Source organism: Mirounga leonina, unplaced genomic scaffold (assembly GCF_011800145.1).
Source record: "Mirounga leonina isolate KUSES-001 unplaced genomic scaffold, KU_Mleo_1.0 Mir_448, whole genome shotgun sequence".
Lineage (NCBI taxonomy): Eukaryota > Metazoa > Chordata > Mammalia > Carnivora > Phocidae > Mirounga > Mirounga leonina.
In genome coordinates this window covers 1,321,906-1,342,383 of record NW_023270758.1, presented here as the reverse complement: position 1 = coordinate 1,342,383, position 20,478 = coordinate 1,321,906, and the positions used below count along the sequence as shown (strand labels likewise).

The 20,478-nt window shown below is 56.4% G+C and overlaps 1 protein-coding gene across 1 annotated transcript in view; it reads left to right on the top strand.

The window, feature by feature from the left end:
- Positions 1-2,898: 2,898 nt before the first annotated feature.
- The window catches only part of SCNN1B (sodium channel epithelial 1 subunit beta), a 21,846-nt gene continuing 4,266 nt past the window's right edge, over positions 2,899-20,478 (top strand). Inside the window, exons 1-7 of the mRNA XM_034988062.1 lie at positions 2,899-3,209; positions 5,385-5,661; positions 7,894-8,084; positions 15,177-15,280; positions 17,500-17,663; positions 17,886-17,993; positions 20,190-20,307. Coding sequence (XP_034843953.1) covers positions 2,899-3,209; positions 5,385-5,661; positions 7,894-8,084; positions 15,177-15,280; positions 17,500-17,663; positions 17,886-17,993; positions 20,190-20,307 — 1,273 coding nt within the window. The remainder of the gene's footprint in view (positions 3,210-5,384; positions 5,662-7,893; positions 8,085-15,176; positions 15,281-17,499; positions 17,664-17,885; positions 17,994-20,189; positions 20,308-20,478) is intronic.

The following is a 20,478-nucleotide window of genomic DNA, read 5'->3' as shown; positions in this document are numbered from 1 at the left end:
ATGAAATAACACACGCACCACCTTGCAGTGCCCCAATCATGGTAAACACGTAGTGCTTTGATGGTGCCCTTGGAGCTGTTATTACTATGATCACTGTAACTTTACTTTCCCAGAGCAGGGAATGGGCCATCTAGGGAAAGATGGGAATTGGGTTAATCTGTGAACGTCCTTCTTAGAGCCATGATGGCCTGAGCAGGCACAGGGAGCTTGATTTCCATCAGCGAGCAGAGGCATTGGAGGAGAAAGTCTTTAATGCTTTGGCAAGGACGGTGGGGGATATTACTGTGTCAGAAAATTAGGTCAGCAGTGAACATGCTTGAGCAAGTTTAAGATCTCTGTTTAGATAGGAAGGTCTGGCATTATCCATTTAGCTATTCTGTGGAATTCCAGGCACCGTGCTGGGCTTGTCAGGAATACAGAGCCGCTACTCTCAGAGGGCTTATGATCTCATCAGAATGAGAGGCCATAGCCAGAAGTGGGTATGACACGGGGTAGAATGAGGTGAATTTCTTTCTTTTTAAGATTCTAATGGCTGCAAATGACAGATACCCAATTTGCATCACCATAAGTAAGAAAGAAGGGTATTGATTCTTGTATCTGCTGAGTCCAGGAATAAATGGCTTCAGGAGTGGCTGGATCCAGGTGTTCAAATGTCAGAAATCACTCTCTCCATCTTGTGGCCCTGCTTTCCTCTGTGTTAGCTTTAATTCTCAGGCAGTCTCCCTATTTGTGGTGCCAAATACCACCAGCTTAGTAGTCTTTGTTAAAAAAGGAGTCTCTGCCTCAGTTAGACCAGCATAAAGTCATAGAATTGAGTCTCAACAATCCACACGGGGGTTAATGTGAGCACCCCTCAGACTAGGGGCAGAGCCAACCTGGCAGCTCACACCAACTGAGACTGGGGGAGGGGCAGTTTCCCTGAGGACACACAGAGCCGGAGGGGAGAGGGGTGAAGAACGCTGGAGCAGCAGGCATTGCACTGCCCACCACAGTGCTCCCTGAAAGGGAGCGGCTCTGAGAGGAGGGTGAGGGTCCCTCCAGCCAGGGAGTCAGGACAGCTGCAAGAAGGAGGTGGCCTTTGGCTGGCCCCGGCTCCCGGGATAGAGCTGGGGTGCTCCAGCAGCAGGTTCCCTCTCTGTCTCAGGAGAGGGAGGGAGGAAACAGGTACTGCCTGAGAAGCCATCATGGGCCAGGCTCTGTGACACATCTCTGGGTTCCTCTTCACAAGAACCCTGTCCCCTCATGCAGGTGAGGAACAGAGTCTCAGAAAGAAGGATTAGACATTCCTCGACAACCCACAGCTAGCTCCCGATGTGTCCGGACCCACCCTTACCCCATTCCAGCCCATGTCTTTCCAGATGGTGGACTGGATGGCATCACGCCTCCACGCCTCCAAATCCTAACCCACGAGGTCCTGCTCACCTCTCCAGGCTCCCTCCTCCCGCGTCCCCTCCACCTGAGTGCCCCCCTCCACTCCTCTTTCCCTAGTTAACTCTGTGTTCTTTAACTCAGCTTCTCCGGGGATTCTCAGAACTGGGGTGGGGGTGGGGGGTGCCAGGCATTCATCCACATGCTACATATTTTCATTCGGTCTTCACAACAACCTCTGAGGGAGACTCATTATTATCCCCATTACAGACCAGGACACTGGGGCACCGGGAAAGTGATTGGCTCAAAGTCACACAGCTAGAAAGTGGTGGGGCTGAGATTCAAAGCAGACATTTCACCTCCAGAGTCCTGGCTCTTCACCACCACCCTTTCAGGGTCCCACCCCTTCCTACCATGTTTCATAACTATGCATTTTGGATGGACTATTTGAAGAACATCCGTCTCGCCCGCCAATAGCTTGTAATGAAGGTAGCTGATGGGGCACTTGGGTGGCTCCGTCGATTAAGTTTTGGACTCCTGATTTTGGCTCAGGTCATGATCTCAGGGTTGTGAGATCGAGCTTCACGTTGGGCTCTGTACTGGGTGTGAGGCCTGCTTGAGATTCTCTCTCTCCCTCTCCCTCTGTCCCTCCCACCCCCACTCACCCAAGCTTGCTCTCTCTCTAAAAAATATATTAATTAAAAATAAAATAAATAAAAATAATAAAAATAAAATAAAACATAAATAAAAGTAGCCGACATATTGGGCACTTAGTCTGAGCTAGGTACTGTATTTAGCACGTTTTGTGCATCAGGTACCTGTTTCACCCTCTCAGCAATTCTGTAAATGAGGTACAATTATCCCCACTTTACAGATGGAGTACCTCAGGAGTTGGGAGTTTAAGTAACTTGTCCACTAGGCTAAAAATTCCCAGAGGGCAGAAACCTTGTTTGTTTTGCCCATCATTGAGTCCAGAGGGACTAATTCAGTGCCTGGCATACAGTAGGCATTCAATAAATGCTTTTTGGTTGGATGCATGGAGGATAGATGGCAGGAAGGGAAGGGAGGGAGAGAAGGAGGAGAGGGAGGGAAGGAGGGGAGGGAGGGAAGGGGAAGGCGGTAAGGAAGGGGAAAGAGGGAGGAGAGGGAAAGAAGAGGGGAGGGAGAGAAGGGGGAGAGGGAGGGAAAGAGGAGGAAGGGATTGGGAAGGGGGAAGGGAGGGAAAGGAGGAGGGGGGAGGGGCACGGAAGGAAGGCGAGGGAAAGGGAGGGAAGGAGGGGAGAGAGGGATGGGGAAGAGGGTTGGGAGAGAAGGGGAAGGGGCAGGGAAGGGGAGGGAGGGGAGGGGGAGGGAGAAGGGAAGAAGAGAAAGGAGGAGAGAGCAAGTTGGGGAGGGAGGCTGGGATGGGCGGCGCCGGCTGCCTGTGTCGGGTGCCCAGGCTCTGGCCCGGACCGGGACGGGGCCGCCTGGGCCGCGGGCCGCGCGCTGGATCTGGTTGCGGGGTGTCGGGGTGTCCGCGCAGGCGCCGCGATGCACCTGAAGAAGTACCTGCGGAAGTGCCTGCACCGGCTGCAGAAGGGCCCGGGCTACACGTACAAGGAGCTGCTGGTGTGGTACTGCAACAACACCAACACCCACGGCCCCAAGCGCATCATCTGCGAGGGGCCCAAGAAGAAGGCCATGTGGTTCCTGATCACGCTGCTCTTCACCTCCCTGGTCTGCTGGCAGTGGGGCGTCTTCATCAGGACCTACCTGAGCTGGGAGGTCAGCGTGTCGCTCTCCATCGGCTTCAAGACCATGGACTTCCCCGCCGTCACCATCTGCAACGCCAGCCCCTTCCAGTAGGTGGTCCCTGGACTGCGGAGCTGGCTCTCCCCGCCTCCCCGCCTCCCTCCCTCCCTCTCTCCCGTCCCCCTTTTTTCTCTCCCTGCCTCCCTGCCGCCTCTCCTACTCTCCCTCCCTCCCTTCCCTTCCCTCCCTCTGTCCATCTCTCCCCCTCCCTCTCTCTGTCCTCCCCCTCTCTTCCTCCCCCTCCCTCTTTCTCTCTCCCTCCCTCTCCCCCCTTTTATCTCCCCCCTTCCCTTCTCTTCGTTTTCCTTTTCTTTCCTTCCATCCCCCCTTCCCTCCTTTTTCTCCTTCTCTCTTTCTTTCCCTGTTTGCGTCATCCCTTTGCAGCAAGTACCTTTCAAAATTCATAAACTTCCTAGGGACACCGGGCTGATCAGTTAGCAGAGCATGCAACTCTCGATCGAGGGGTTGTAAGTTTGAATTAATTATAATCACGATGATAAAAATATATATATAGCAATAGTACATCAAGGGCTGATGAATTGCCAGGCAGTATGTCCATTGCTTTTTGGTTGATTTATGTAATTCCAGTCCACACAACCACCCTAGGTGTGGGCATAACTGTATTAGCCCCAATTTATGGGTGGGGAAATGGAGATTCAGAGAGATTAGGGAACTTGCCCAGAGACACACAGCAAACAACTGTGGCATGGGAACCCAGGCCTGATCTGACTCCAGAGTTGCCACCGTGCAACCACGTGCTGGCAAGGCCTCTGAAAGGGACATGCCGGGACCGACCTAGCCAGGGTTGGGGAGGGGCAGGGGTCAGTCAGAGGAGAACAAGGCATAAGCAGAAGCGAGCTAGGTGGGATGCAGAGTGGCCCAAGTGGAGGACGGCTGCCGCGGCCCTGGGACGAGACAGAGTCTGGTGCTTTCAAGGAACTGCAGAAGGGCCAGCGTGGCTGAGTCACAAGGAACATTCTTGTCCAAAAGAAGGTCCTGGAAGGGAATTCTTACTTCCTGATTACATGTCTAGTGATCAGAAAGTCCCTTCTTTTTTTTTTTTAAAATTTTATTTATTTGAGAGAGAGAATGAGAGAGAGCACATGAGAGGGGGGAGGGGCAGAGGGAGAAGCAGACTCCCTGCCGAGCAGGGAGCCCAATGCGGGACTCGATCCAGGGACTCCAGGATCATGACCTGAGCCAAAGGCAGTCGCTTAACCAACTGAGCCACCCAGGTGCCCATAGAAAGTCCCTTCTTTCTAGTAATCGGGCTCCTGCCTGCTCAGGGCCACTCCGGAGAACCTGTAGTCATCATAGTACAACACCGCCCTGGACAGGCACGGTTCTTGGTGCTGGAGAGACCTCACCTCACCTATAGTCCTCCAGGGTAAATAATCCCCCCATCTTGTAGACGAGAGAACAGAGCCTCGGAGATGCTAACTTGCCCCAGGGGTCATACGGATACCAAGTGGCATGGCAGGATTCGAACCCAGACCTCAGGCCATGACCCACCTTGCTCGACAGCAGTGTGGACATCCGGGCTAACCTAGCAGCCCCCATCCCCATAGCCCACCGCCCTCCCCGAGCCCTCCTCTTGCTGTGTACACACAGGTGGCTGGTTTCATGGTCCGGGGACAGGAGGTGTCCGCAGCTGAAGCCGATCTCAGCTCGGGCCGCTGTACCCCTTTGTACCAGGACGTGGGTATGTGGCCAGGCGTTAACACTCACTCCCTGGTCTGGACACATTTCTGCCAGAGTGACCGGTCACCATTTCCAATATGGGAGCCTCCGGAGGCTGCGAGAAGCTGCTGGAGCCCAGCCCCACACTCTCACCCTCCTTCTCCCTCCTGAAACTGGACCCTTTTCCCAGAGTCGCTGCTGGAGAATTGGAACCAGGAGCGGTTAGGAGTCTTCCTCCTTAGAATTTGAACTTCATAAGGAAAGGGACCCCATGTGTCTTGTTCGCTATCATATCCTCTGTGCTTTGCACACTGCCTGGCGCCTAGTAGGCGCTCACTGCATACTCCGTGGATGAAGAAGTGAGCGGTGGGTAGAAGGAGTCACGGATGCCTGGGCGGGTGGGTAGAGAGGCAGGGGGCTTGGACAGAACACTCTCCTCACACGTGGTGGCTGGCAGCCACGCTGGGGTAGGGGGACCCCAGACTGCGGTTGCCCTCTGCCCCTCAGCTGCCCTTGCCCCCCTGACTGGCCCCCTCCCCACCCAGGTATTCCAAAGTCAAGCATTTGCTGAAAGATCTGGATGAGCTCATGGAAGCGGTCCTGGAGAGGATCCTGGCTCCCGAGAAGAGCTACGCCAACGCCACTAGGACTCTGAACTTCACCATCTGGAACGACACGCCGCTGGTTCTGATCGACGAGCGGAAGCCCAGCCGCCCTGTGGTCCTTGACCTCCTTGGGGATGTCCACAATGGCTCAGCAAGCAGCAGCCCAGCGCCAGGAAGGACCTGCACTGCCCAGGGGTGCAAAGTGGCCATGAGACTAGTAAGTGGGCCCCGGGCACACATCGAGCAACAGACCCTTCCCAGGGAGGCTGATGGGATTTTCTTTCCTTTAATAATCTGGGTCTTGGGCGCCTGGGTGGCTCAGATGGTTAAGCGTCTGCCTTCGGCTCAGGTCATGATCTCAGGGTCCTGGGATCGAGTCCCGCATCGGGCTCCCTGCTCCTTGGGAGCCTGCTTCTCCCTCTGCCTTTCTCTCTCGCTCTGTCTCTCATGAATAAAAAAATAAATAAATGAAAATAATCTGGGTCTTGCTGGGGGAAAGGCAGGCTAGAAGCCAGTGCCAATTTTGTATGTTTACAAAGCTTTTTTTTTTTTTTTTTTTTAATAGCGCTGGTATGTTAGTCAAGACACTATTGGATGCAAGTGACCCAGGTCAAACTAGCTTAAGCAAAACAAGGAATTCACTGGCTCACATACTGAGAAGTCCAGGGGTAGAATGGGTTCAGGGATTCAAATGCTGCCATCAGGACCCTAACTCACTCCATTTTTGTTCAGCTTTTCTCCCAGTTAACCTCACTCTCTGGCAGGCTCTCTCCATGCAGAAGGCCTTGGCAATGCCAGACCTACACCCCATCAGCTCAGCACTCTCCCCCGAGAAACAGAACTGCTGTTTCCCAATACCCTCAGCGAAAGTCCTGGGACCGACCCATTGGGTCACATGCTCAGCCCTCAACCAATCACCGTGCGCCGGAGAATGGGCTCTCATGATTGGCCAGTCCTGGGTCATGCGCCCTGGAGCTGGGTTGACGTCAGCCTCTGCCACGTGGACCCAGTGAGGGGGCGAAAGGGTGCTTTCCTGAAGAAGGAATTAAGCCTTGCTATCAAAAGACAAGAGCATAAATACCGGGGAGGTGAAAACCCACAGCCTTGCAGTGCCGGCCGATGCCAGAGCGTAACCGCCCTGCGCGGGGCTGCTGCGATGGCCCCCACTCCTGGGGAAGCGGAACGGGCCTAGGGATCTGTATTGTTAGCAGCCTCCCTGGTGATTCGGATGGTCACCCTTGGGTGGGGGCCTCCACCGGGTCGGGGCTCCCCCTACATCTCCGAAGAAGCAGCGAGAAGTCCGAGGCTCCAGAGGCCCCGTGCCCTCTCTGACCCAGTGCCCTACTGGTTTTTAGCGTTACCCGGCCTCCCGTGTCTGGCTCCTCATCTGTGAGGCAGGCTCGTTCCGGGGGGCTGCCCCGGATCTCGGGGTCAAGCCCTGTGTGTGCGCACGCGGTGCATGCTGTGTGTGTGTGTGTGCGCGCGGGTGTGCACGTGTGGTGGGGAGGAGAGTCTGCTGGCCTCAGTTTCCTCCCGATGATGGAGTAGGGTTGCTGTACAAAGCGAATGCGGTAATAAGACAGTCCTCAGAACAGAGCCTGGGACAGAGTGAGTGTTAAGTATTATCGTCATCTCCCTAAGGAGAGACGAGGAGACCTCCAGGAACGGGCCTGAGGACAGTGCCCCCGGCCAGCCCTGGGGAAAGCAGTCTCACAATGCGGAGAAGCTCCTCCCGGCCTCCGGGGTTCCAGAAGGAAGGCCCACTGTGAGCGCCGGCAGAGGCAGAGTGGCTGAGGCCAGAGGCCTGGGGCCGCCGCAGTGCTGTGTCTGCACGGGGACCTGGGTGTCATGGTGGGCCGGCTGTTGGGGGGGGGGTGGCTGCGCCCCTCACAGGGCTCAGGCTGACAAGGCCCAGCTCCTTCCCCCAGTGAGGGAGAGGGAGCCTTGAGCCTCGAGTCCTTCATGGTCCACACGGCCTCCAGGGAGCTGCCTCTGGAAGTCTTCGAGGAGGCCGGCAAAGGAGTCAGGGGAGTTGGAGGGTCCAGGTGCGTCTGTCTGTGTGGCCACAGGAGCGTGAATGTGGATCAGCTAGGTATGTGCGCCGGGAGAAAGTTTGGATATGGGTGTGTGTGGTTGTGACCATGACATCGTGTGGCTGTGAATGTCAGGAGGTGGGCGTGTGCGTGTGTGTGAGTGTATTTGCTCATGCATAAGACTAGTATGGGGGTGGCTGGCGACCGTGTGTGAGACCTAGTGACCCAGCAGCCATGTGTGAGGGGACAGCCCCTGAGCCCTGTGAGCGTGGGGTGAACACATTCTCCACCGGCTCAGCAGCCGCTAGCCCCGGCATCGCGGTGCCACCAGGGGAAGGGCAGCTGGCCCTTGGGGACAATGGCGGGGGGTGGCCAGCATGCCCTGTGCCCACCAGAACCCCACTCGGCTTCCGCAGTGCCGCCTCAACGGGACCGTGTGCACTTTCCGGAATTTCACCAGCGCCACCCAGGCCCTGACGGAGTGGTACCTCCTGCAGGCCACCAACATCTTCTCACAAGTGCCCAGGCACAAGCTGGTGGAGATGGGCTACCCCGCCGAGCGGCTGATCCTGGCCTGCCTGTTCGGGCCCGAGCCCTGCAACTACAGGTGAGAGCCGCCCCTGGCCCAGCCGGCCTGCCCTCCCCGCCCCCCGATCACAGCCCCGCGCGGCCACGGACCAGCACCGTGTCCTGTGCCTCGGGGTCTCTGGTCGGATCTCCTGGGGCAGAGCCTGAGACAGGGATGTGTGGAGGGCCCATGACGCACGGAGGGACTCGCTTTAGGACACGTCTGTAAAGGAAAGCGGATGGGGAAGTAGGAAAGAGCTCAGTGTGGCCGTGGTCTCTCAGGCGACATCTCAGCATCCAGAGCATCAGCCACACCAAGGATTGTCCTCCTGAGGGTCCAGCCCTTTGTCCCGGCTGCATCAGTACCTCGTGGGGGGTGGGCTGGGGTCCCCTCACTTCCCAGGTAAGGGGGCTGCAGGGGGGGCGGCTGGGAGCTGTTCGCCCCCCACAGCCAGCGGGCACCCCAGCACCTCCTGCCCTGGTTCTCATCCCAGACCATCCGGCCGCCGCCTCTGCTTCCCGGGAGCGGGGCTGAGTTGGCTCAGCTGGGCACTTAGAACGGGGCCCTGGGATTGTTCGCTGGCATCCCTGACAACCCCCAAGGTGGACAGGATGGCAGACTGAGAATAATGTTCACCCCAAAAGCCTGCGCCTCCTTCACACACACCCCCCCCCTGCTGCTGACACCCCCAGCCCCGGGCCCTAGCATCTCTGGGGCGGGACCGCTGCCTGGAGGCTGGGCCCACGCAGAGCCGCGGCGGCAGGGCCTCGGGGTGTGCGGGGCCCCCGTGGGCTGGTGTCCTGTTGGTCCAGGGCTCCATGGTCTCGCACTTCGGGCCCCTGAAGTCCGCGGAGTCCTGCCACGTCTCATGAGTGACAGGCTTCCCGTGTCACCCTCCCAGGGACGGTGCCTGAGCCCTGCGCTCCCTCCACCCGTGAGCCTTCAGGAAGCTCTAGTGAGAGTCTGCTGAACGCCGCAGGGACCCTGTGTCCCCCAAAACGCACAGGGGCGGGCACTGTACAGGCCGTGTCAGGAAATCCAGGGCCGTCCGCCAGAGGGGCTGCACACCCGGCCGCCCGCATGGCGTGAGCTGGAAAGGTGTGGCCGCAGGTGGAAAAGCACAGGCCGGTGCCCCTGCTGACGGGACGCGTCCTGCCATTGGTGGCGGCATGGCTGGCTGCCAACCCCTCGCTCTCAGCCGGTGGCCTTTGCTCAGCGCATCCCTGGCCAGACGCTCCTGGTGGCCCTCCCAGAAGGCTGCAGGCAGCCCATGCACCGGCGTGTCACATCCGCGCCGTCACCTTTGCCCCCTCGGCTGGAGAGAGAGAGGTCAGGCTCTGCCTTCAAGCCTGGAGCCCGACTGCTCAGCGAGAAGAGCCCTGGCAGGGGGGCCGGGGGTCAGGTGGGAGCCGCCCATGATCTTCCGACACCGGGACCCCGCTCAGGGCCCAGGGACCTGACGGTAGATCCCCGCAGACCCTAACGGACCCCCCCTTTCCCACCTAACCCCCAGGCCCCCAGCCAGGGCTCTTCTCACTGAGCAGTCGGGCTGGGGTCCCCCAAAGAGAAGCGGAGGAGCTGTTAGAGGAGAAGGGGGAACGGATGGCGTTGGGCAGGCAAAACACCCAGCGTCGGCCACGCCGCTTCTGTGGTGTGGCTGTGGCTGGGGAGTAACTCTAGCGAGGGGGTCAAGGCTGGGCTGTGGGGTTAGACCCCCGGGTTCAAATCCTTGCCCTGTCTTACAAGCCGTGTGACCCTAAACAAGTTTAACCTCGATGGGCCTCGGTTTTCCTCTTCTGTGAAATGGGGTAATAACATGCCTACCTGGCTGGGTTATTGTGAGTGTTCAGTGAGGTGATATGCCGGCCTCAATAAATAATAGTTAGTATTATCATTAAACCCACATTTGATAAGGAACTCATTATTCAATAATAATGCTAACAGGTATTGAGCCCTGCTGATGTGTCAGGTGCTATTCTTAGCACTTCACAGGTATAAAATTCATTTAACCCTGGCCACAAGCCCATGAGAAAGGTACTCTTATGTCACCCCATTCTGTAGGAGGCAGCGAAGGCCCAGAGAGGTTCAGCGACATCTCTGAGGTCACACAGCTGGTGAGCAGCTGTGCTGGCAGTCTCGGCCACCAGAAAACCAGAGCATCATCGTCCCTCCCCACCCATGTCTCCCGAGCCTGTTCTTTGTCACCTGCCTTCCTGAGTCAGCCTCAGACCCGGGGCCAGAGGACACGGGCCTCCCTCGGCCCTCCCAGCGCCGGGCTCCAAACACTACGTCCCCGCTTCCGCACTGTCCTTCTGACTCCATCCTCTGTCCCTCGCCCGTGGCGAAGGCTCAAGAAGCAGCAGCTGTAATTAGGGAAAAAGGAGCCACATTTGGACCCTGATGCCAAACTGCCTGGATTTGGATGCCAGCTCTGTGGGCTGTTGGGCACGCTTCTTGGCCTCTCTGGGCCTCAGTATTCTCATCTGGAAAATGGGGATCGTGACATGGCCTCATAGGGCTATCGTGGGGATGGAAGGACATATATGGTGTGTTACAGAAAGTCCTTGATTTGGGTTTATACAGGTAAGATGGGTTTAGGGGAAGAATAGCACAAAGGTGAGGTGTCCTCCTCATCACATCGTACGCTGGGAGGGACACCACCTGGGATGTTGACCTTCCTCACTTGGTTACGGGGCAGGGGAGGGGGGGACAGCCTTCTTCATCGCCAGGTAACCGTCTTCCCTTCCATGGGGAAGGAGTCGCGAAGTTGAGCCCACACTCTAGGGGGGACTCGGGGACAGGGGGCCTCGGCTCCTGGTCTCCCGGAGACAGGAATACAGACTATTTGGAAATCTTCTGTGGGGAAGAGTTCCCTCCTCTCTGTTCCTTCATGTTATTCACTCATTTGTACCGGCACGGACTTGTGTATATTTGGGTTGTAATCGCATCCCACATTATTTATTTTCTTACATTCTTCCAGCTCGGGCCAGTAGCAGCTCCTCGCGTCTCTTTGACATGTCCCCATCTCTCTCTCTCTCTTTTTTTTTTTGACTACTTCCTTCCTTTCTGGCACCTCAGATGCCCCAGCTCTAGAAGCAGCCGTTTCTCTGAGGAGCCCTGGTTCCTTTTATTGGAGAACGGTATTTAGAAACCAAGATCTAGGCATATATAAGCAGCAGTAGCTTGTTGTTACTGCTTCAGGGACCGGCTCACTAGCTCCCACCCTGGGAAGCCTTTCCCGACCCCTACCACACAGTACCACCGCTGTTATCCTGCTTCCTGCCAGGATGCTCTACCTCTCTGGTCTTTTCTGGGGGTTTGCCCTGGTCTCGGGCCACATGCCTGACACCTGTCCCGGGAAGGTGTTTTGGGAAGAATGCCTGGCTCTGGGGCAAGAGTCGGCGGGTGCTGAGAGCAGCCTCTCCAAGTAAAGGGCATGACCAACAAGTAGGTCGTTGGCACACACAGCGAGATGGAGAGAGAGCACAGCCACGGGCAGGAGGGGATCCGGCTGCGTCCTGAGCCGCTGCCTGCTCCTGGGCTGCAGACAGACGGCTTCTTGGGAACACTGTGTCCCCACACGCCTGGGGCGGGGTCTCGCTCTCCAGAACAGTGCCCGGCTTCAGCCGGTTTGCCCTGCTCTGTTCCTCCTGTGGCCCCAGCCCTGATCCTCCACAGATGGAGACTCCCTAGTACCCGCCCAGAGCTATTTCTTCCCTCCGGGCCTTTGCCTGAGCTGTGCTCCCCACCCGATGTGCCCTTTCTCCTCGCTGCCCTCCACGCTGCTCGCCTACCTCTTAGCCAGCCTTAAAAGTCTCAGCTCAGGCCTCCCCTCCTCCAAGAACCCTTCTGTGACCCCCACACCCCCCCACACACATCCCAGGGAGAATGAGGTGTCACTCCTCCAAGCTTATCTCTGTTGGTCTGCTTATCACATATTCTAATTTCCCCAACAAATATTTACTGAGTGTCTGTCTACTGTGGGCCAGGCTCTGAGGGCAGAGTGGGGAGCGTGGCAACCAGCACTTGCTGAGTATTTCCATGTGCTCGCATCCAACCCTCGCCTTCGTCCTGTGGGGCGGGTGCTCTTACCATCCCGGCGTTACAGGTGGGGCGGGCCAGGCTGCTCAGCCACGCAGTGACAAAGCCAAAACTGGAATCCAGGCAGGCTGGCTGCCCGGCCCGGGATCCTAGCCTCTAAATGTTTCCTCCCTTGAGGCAGACAACGGCCCTCCCTGGGCTTACCTTCTAAAGCAGAGGGCTGCTGATAAGCAAGCAGTTACCTAAAGATCCTTTCCGATTTTGACCGCATGCTATCAGGGAATAAGCAAGTAGAAACGATCAAGTAACTGGGTGGGGAGGTGACTCTGCCTGGGGAGTGCGGGGCGGCGGGGAGGGGTGGTCTCAGTGCAGGTGAATCCTGAAAGATGAGGAGAAGCCACTTATGTGGCCAGCTGGTCAGAGAATATTCCGGGCACAGGGGCCTTGAATTCAGAAACATCTCGGAATGCTGTTGGAGTGTAACAGACAAGGGGGAGAAGACCAACCAACGTAGGGTGTTTGCGTTTCCTTCTGTGAGCATTGAGGAGCCTCTGGAGGGTTCCGAGCAGGGGTGTACCCTGGCCCGATTCACAGTTCAAACCATCGCCCTGACCGCTGTGCAGAGGAACATCCTACTAGAACAAGAGGGAAAAAAAAAAAAAGAACAAGAGGGGTAGCAGAGGCTCCTGCAGGAGGCACGCAGGGCCGGGCACTGGTGGCTTGAACCCTGTTGCGGGGGGAGCCTCAGCGATGGAGAGAGGAGGACTAGCCAGAGGCAGGTTCTGGAAGGGGAGCAGGGACAGGACGCTACTCCGAGGCCCTCGCCACGCTGGGTCCCCCCGCCACACAGTGAATGCCCAGGGCAGGACTCTCTTGTTCACCTCAGTTGTCCCCAACCCTGCACCTGCCTCAGTAAACACTTGTGGAGTGAAGAAATGTGATTTCTTCCTGATTTCCCTTTCACTATTGAGGACATTGAAGCCCAGAGATGGAGTAAGCCGCTCACATCTGCCCAGGGTCAACTCCCAGCTTGGATGTTACAGCCTGCCCGGGACCCACCTCGTTCTGCCAGCGCAGGGATGGGGGGGGGGGGGCGCAAAGGTGGAGGGAATGGCTTCCTAATCTCAACATTGGGGCAAATAACAGCTGACCTCACGGGGTTCCTGTGAGGATCGAATGAGCGAATGTACGCAGAACTATGCAGCACCGGGCTGGCCCCTAAAAGTGGCACAGTGTTTCCAAATCCAGGGCTTGGAAGACAATATTGCATTTCGGTGGCTGTTTCGGCACTCAGCCCCCTTCCTTCCTGTTTTTAATAAAACAAGAAAAACGAAACAAAACCACGCAAAGACGTTGTAAAGCTATTCCTAACAGAGACCCGAGGAACACTTACAGACAGAATAGAGCACGATGACCTCACGTGGACGCGCCCTCCCGATCCCACAGCCACGACTCTCTTCCCCTCTTATCCATTCTGCAGCAAAGCCCAGACTCCAGGGTCTTTCACCCGTAAAGAGCTCAGAACGTATCTGCAAGACTTTTTTTTTTTTTTAAACCAAACCACAATGCCATTATCCCACCTGAAAAAAAATTTTTTTGACAATAATTCCTCAATACCATCAACTCTCCAGTCGTGTCCACGCTCATAAATGTCCTACCTTTTTGCTTGTTTGTGTGTGTGAATCAGGATCCAATTAAAGGCAGCACATTGTGATTGCAACCCAAGTCTTTAAAGTTTCTGTTCATCTGTAGGTTGTGTCCCCTTTCCTCTCTCACAGGGTATTTATGGAAGGAACTGGGGTGTTTATCCTGTTGCATTCCCCAAGGTCTGGATTTTGCAGGTTGACTTTTCTTTGGTGTCTTTGAACCTGTTCGTCTGTCTCCAGTATTTCCTGAATGGTGGTTAGAGACAGATGCTCGGTCCTGTTTGGGGAGGATTTTTATGTTTTATTACCAACAGCAGTGGGTGTTGCCCAAAGCCATTAATTCATCCGGGGTGTGAAATATTGATCCATTTACTGCCTCTCCAAGGATTAGCTGGGTCAAACCAGAACTGTTTTAACAGCTATATGACAAGAAAAAAAAAGTCAGATGGAGGGAGCCATAGATTAGAAGAAACTTGAAAGGCCTATCAACCAATCACATGTTAACCTCATTTGGATCCTGATTTAAACAAATAAATTGTAAAAACAAAAATCGACATGTAGGAGATGGTTAGAGCTTTGAACTGAATATTTAACAATATTAAGGAATTTTTGTTAGTCATGTTTAACATTGTAATAGCAGTATTTTTAAAAGAGTTCTTACTGCGTGCCTGGGTGGCTCAGTCATTGGGCGTCTGCCTTCAGCTTGGGTCATGATCCCAGAGTCCTGGGATCGAGCCCCGTGTCGGGCTCCCTGCTCCGCGGGAAGCCTGCTTCTCCCTCTCCCACTCCCCCTGCTTGTGTTCCCTCTCTCGCTGTGTCTCTGTCAAATAAATAAATAAAATCTTAAAAAAAAAAAAAAGAATTCTTACTTTTCAAAATACATCTGGAAATGTTTACAGACAAAATCATGACGTCTGAGATTTGCTTGAGAATAATATGGAAGGGAGATGGGGCAGGGCAGGTAGAGATGAAGCACATTAGTGGCCCCGCCGTGATGATTCTTGAAGCTGGTGGTGGACTTCACTGTCTTGACTTTTTTTGTGTTTGAAATGTTCCATATCCAAAAAAGTCTTTTTTTAACTGAATTCTTTGAAACTAAAGGATACCATTGCTACTGCTGTGAGCATCTTTATGGAAACGTTTCTTGTGGTAGTTGACTTATTTCCTTAGGAAACATTTCCAGTACGTAAGAGAGGACGCTGTATAGGGTCCCACATGCCTCCTTATAAAGCTGTGTCCTTCCTCAGCCTCTGGGGGGCCCTCTCCTGATTCATGCCCTCTCCAACCCACCATGTCAGCCACTTCCCTCTCTGAGTTCCGGGCTTACCCAGCACACCTGGCTGGGTTCTGCGGCTCCCCTCCGCTATGCGTCCTGGACAGCAGATGGTCAGAGAGGCACCGGCTGGGGTGGGCCCTGCTCTCTGGCTGATAGTGTTTCTTTTAGGAACTTCACATCCATCTTCCACCCGGATTATGGCAACTGCTACATATTCAACTGGGGCATGACAGAGAAGGCGCTCCCTTCTGCCAACCCTGGAGCTGAGTTTGGTAAGTCTTGGTTTATCCTGGGGCTGGAGCCATGGGGCTTGAAATCCCCACCTCGTGGGGCTAGAAGACCCAGTGACCACGAGCTGTCAAGGGGGAGGGCCGGGATTAGATAGGAGGTGGCCCACAGAGGGGCGGCCACAGTTGGGCCTCTTCTGTGTGCGGGGAGCCGTTCCATTGTCCCTGCAAAATGAACAACCCCTTTAAATTTTTAAAAAGAAAGGAAGAGTTTTATTGGAACCCAAGTTAGGAGAGCTGCTGGTGATACACAGTCTTCACAAGGAAGAGAGTGCTTCAGGAAAGAAATGTTTGGAGCAGGATTATATATGGTTTTTACATAAAGGGTTACAAACCATCATGACCAAGGCCGTTCCGGAAAGTGACAGACTTTATCCTATGTTTTTAGTGCGTGCAAGGCTGTATGACTTTGATTTTATGGCAAACAGTGTTTGTTTGTTTTTTTTTCCTTTATGTTTGGAAAGCTCCTTTTTGATTATTTAACAAAGGAGATGTACAACGTGTGCCACTCAGGGTGGAAATAGAGCCTCTGAGGTTTTGATGGAGTCATTTTGACCTTGGTAAATGTTAAACTATAGCTTCCCTGAGCAGGACCCACGAATGCTAGAAAATTGCAAATCTCCTTTATGATCCTCCCAGAGCTCCCATCAATGCCTGGGCTAGGGACCAGTGCTCCCATTTTGCTGCTGAGCCCAAGCTCCTGGGCCCCGGGGGAAACCCCAGCTCCACCACTGACCCCCCGGGTGAGCCTGAGCTCAAGACTGACCTTCTGGAAGCCGTGGCTTCCCCGTTCAAAAACAGTATACGATAGCCTAGGAGAGCCTATTGTGTGCGCTGCACGGTATCATTGTGACATGAGGCCGTCACCCGCTTAGCACAGTGGCTAGCGTGTCCTACGTGCTCAGTATATGCTGAATATTCTTTGGAGGCTTAAAGAACTTGCCCAAGAGCACCCAGCTGACCTGTAGCAGAGCTCATACTCTTACTGAGCCTCATTGCGATGCGGTTCTTGAATGAGACAGAGAGGGGGTGAAGGAGTAAACAGAGCGAGAAGCGGTCGATGAGAGAGGCCACTGTGTTGGCCCGTCTCTGGGGAAAGACTCATGGTGGCCTCAGGATGGCTTCGGCGATCCTCCCTCCCCTACCCCACAGCTTCTGGCCTCCCCAGCCTCTGGGAGGCAGGCTGTCATTCTAAGTCTCAGGGCTGTTGGTCAAGAGGGGCCCAGAGGGGATGCTGACCGCCCATCACCCAGCCCCTGAGCCCCTGAGGTCACTGTGTATCACAGAGGCGCCGGTCACCTCACCTTGCTTCACAGGGGCAGATGATTAGGACCAAGGAGCTCAGCTGCCTGTGTTAGAACCCCAACAATGCCCCTTCTTTGCTGGGTGACCCTGGACAAGTCCTTTCCCTTCTCTGTGCCTCAGTTTGCTCACCTGTAAAACGGGGATTATAATAATACCTTTGCTCTTGTGAGCACCAGTGAGATCATGCATAATAAAGCACTTGGCCCAGCACTCAGCACGTAGCAGGTGCTCGATGAATGCTAGCCTGTTGTCCTAGCCACTCAGCATGGCCCTATGGTGGTGCCTAAGATATGGGGTCTAGTCTCTGCCCTCAAGAAGGGAACCATCCGGGGAGGGGGGGATGGAAGACAGACAATAAAAGATTCATATAAGTGAGGTATGTACTTGGGAGGAATATTTCCAGAGCTAGGAGACCTAGTCTTGGTAGTCAGGGAAGGCTTCTGGAGGAAGTGACACTTGGGCTGAGATCCAAAGGAAGAGCAGGAGGTTCTAGGTGAAGGGTAAAGGGGGCGGGGACATGATCCCAAAGAAAGGAAACAGCATTCTTGAGGGAATAACATTTGCGAAGGCCCAGCAGCAGCAAGGAGCACGGAAGCCAGCAGGGATTGAATGATGAGAACGAGGACTCCTAAGATTTCAGGTGGAGCAGGGCAGTCCTGCACCCCTGGACCTACCTGCCATGTGGAAAGAGCTTGCAGGGCTTGGGGGGGAGGGAGAGGCAGGGTGGCTTGGGCTAGGAAGGGGGCCTTGGAGAAGGCAAGAAGTCTCAATTTTCTTGAGGGGCAGCCAGCTTCCTGCGTGGGCCCTAGAGGTCTCCTTAGCTGGGTGGGGAGGGGGCCCGGACAGGTGGGTGTGTTGGGGAGCGAATTGAGGCAGCCCTCGGCCCCACCTTCCCACAGGCCTGAAGCTGATCCTGGACATAGGCCAGGAGGACTACGTGCCCTTCCTCACGTCCACGGCCGGTGCCCGCCTGCTGCTTCATGGGCAGAGGTCCTACCCCTTCATCAAAGACGAGGGCATCTACGCCATGTCAGGGACAGAGACATCCATCGGGGTGCTGGTGGTATGGCCACAGCCCGAGGGCAGCCGGAGGGGGGCTGAGGGTGGAAGCTTCCCTCGCGGCCCATTCCCGCCTTGTCTTCGGGCTGGAACCCCGACCAGGGCCAGCATGCTCTGGCGGAAGGTGGGCACGCTCTGGCACCTACTGGGGCCCGTGGCATCCCCACCGACCCCCGTGGTGCTTGCTGGGAGGGAGGCACACACGGAGCAACCTCTCCGCACACAGGACAAGCTGGAGCGCAAGGGGGAGCCCTACAGCCAGTGCACCGTGAACGGCTCCGATGTCCCCGTACGGAACCTCTACAGCGACTACAACACGACCTACTCTATCCAGGTGGGAAGACAGCGCGGGCCCCGGGCTCCGGGGACCCTGGCAGTCTGCATCTACCAGGCCCGAGGCCTCAGGGCTCTGGGGGAGCTGGTCCTGGCAGGACGGGCTGTACCGGATTTTTGTGGGTGACCACAGGGCGGTTTGGTGGGTTTTGTGGCCTTTGGGGCTGGGGAGCCAGTCCCGTCCCTGGGTGCCCACCAGGGCCCGGGGCCGGCCACTGCTCGTCCCCACTCAGCAGTTGTGCCCGTGGGGATGCCCAAAACACACGGATCTCACTCTGGGGTCTCCCAAAAAGAACGCTTATGTGGGAGAGATGCTGTGCTAAGGGCTGGCCCGTGTTACATCATCCTGTGATCCTGTCTACACCCCACGGGGTGGTAGTAGCATTTATTAATATACTAATAATAGCATTTATCATATATATATGTATATATGATTTACTTGTTATAAGTACTAATATACGGAGAGGAGCAGGCTCATCACGTGCTAGGCAGGCCCTGTTGCAGGTACTTTACATACAGGGATTCATTTAATCCTCACAGCGATGCTAAGATGTAGGTAATATTACGAGGAAGGAGGAAATCAGGGTGTACAGGCCCCAGTACAAAGGCCTCATCGACTTAGCTGAGAAGTCCCTCTTTGTATCCGGCCTCGATCTCCCTTGCTGCAGCTGGGGCTTCCCTCTCACCGTGACCTCCAAGGGCAGCCCAGGGGGCCTGTCCCGAGACCCAGCCCCAGTGGAGAAAACCGTCTAAAGTCTCCGCACAGGTGACGACCGTGACCCCTGGCTGACACTTCTTCCCCAGCCCGGGCGGCCTTGGCAGATAAGGAAGCTGAGGCATGACGGGGGGGGCAGTATAGGGCCTGCCTCTGTGCCTGCTAGCCCTGAGCATGGCATGGGCTTCCCTTTTGCCTGGAAACCTCCCCCCCCCCACCGCCCACCCTGTCCCGCTGACCTGTGCGCCCCACACCCTGACCCAGCTGGTTTGGCTGCCTTCTATCTGGAGGGGCTTCTGCCTGCAGTGGGGGACTTTGGGAAGCTTCCGAGCTAATGAAGGGATAGACAGCCAGGCAGCACAGGGAGGTGGGGAGCATGGAGAGGGAGGCCACAGAGGCATCCATCAGGCTCAGCCTTAGAGACCTCATTCCAGAAAAAGCTCAGCTCTTGCTTCATCCGGTGCAGCCGCCCCTCTGGCCAGAGACCTTGGCAAAGACCCAGGCACTGGTCGGGTGCTCTGCTTGCATCCCCCAACCCCCCGGCCTCTGCCGTGGGGCCTAGAGAGGACTCCTCCTTTCCGGGTGAGACGGTGAGGCCTGGAAGAATGCGAGACCCCGGCCCAAAGTCAGAGCTCCTTGTTGGACCCCGCTGGCCCCCTTGCCCCTGCTCTGCTCCTCCCGGCTGGACCCGCAGGGAGACCACAGCCCTGTCAGGGAGAACAGGACAGGGCCTGCTAGGCTGTGAAGAAGCAGCGCCGGGAGTGGGAGTAGCTGGGACGGAGCAGGCTGGCTTGGTGGCCGGTGGGGCAGAGCCCAGAGCAGGGGATAGCAAGGGTTGGAGCGAGGGCTCCTCCACACGCAGGACTCGGGAAGCTGGGACAAGTGGAGACACAGGAGTACCAGCCACTTCCATTCCCCATGCGGTGCCAGGCTCTCCTGACCTTAGCCCACAGGGGCGACTGTCACCCTGCTCCACCCGTGAGTGACCGCAATTGGCCTCCGAGTGCGCTGGAACCAGGCTGGGGTTACCTGAAACCCCAGCACAAGTAGAGAGTCATCCTCCGCAGTCCCCAAGGCGCCAAACCCACTCTTCCTCCCCCTGCCCCCACGAGGGGACACTCTGCTCCATCAAGGCTGGCAGCCCTGTTAATGAGACCTATCGAAGGTTGGCTACAGTATTGGGACCAAGCCACCCCTCCCCATGTCCTGTTTGGGGCCCCGGCTCTGCAAGGTGGGGTCCTCAGAGAGCTGGGTCTGGCCTGAGTCCCTCTGTGGGGACCAGGCACTGAGCAGGACAGCCACGCCCTGGCTGCAGGGGCCACGAGGCGCAGCTCCTCAGCCGGGGAGACTCCTCCCCTGGCTCCCTGGCTCCCCGGCTCCCCGGCTCCCCGGGCCTCAGCATTATCTCCCCCGGGGCCCCTACCCCGGGGCTGGGACGGGGCATCGCAGTCACGGCTGTGTTCTCCCGCCCTCCCACCGCAGGCCTGTATTCGCTCCTGCTTCCAAGAGCACATGATCCAGAACTGCAGCTGTGCCCACTTCCTGTACCCACTGCCCCATGGGGAGAGATACTGCAACAACCGCGAGTTCCCAGACTGGGGTGAGTGCAGAGTCCCGGGCACTGGCGCCCAGGGCCGGCTGGGGCTCTGACCACAAAGCCAGGGGCAGAGCTCCACGTCCTCAGCAGGGCTGGGGGTGGGGCCGGGCCTGCGCCTCCATGGCCTGCAGCCCGCTCCGCCCCGGGCCCCCTCCCTCCTGTGTATGTGTGCCC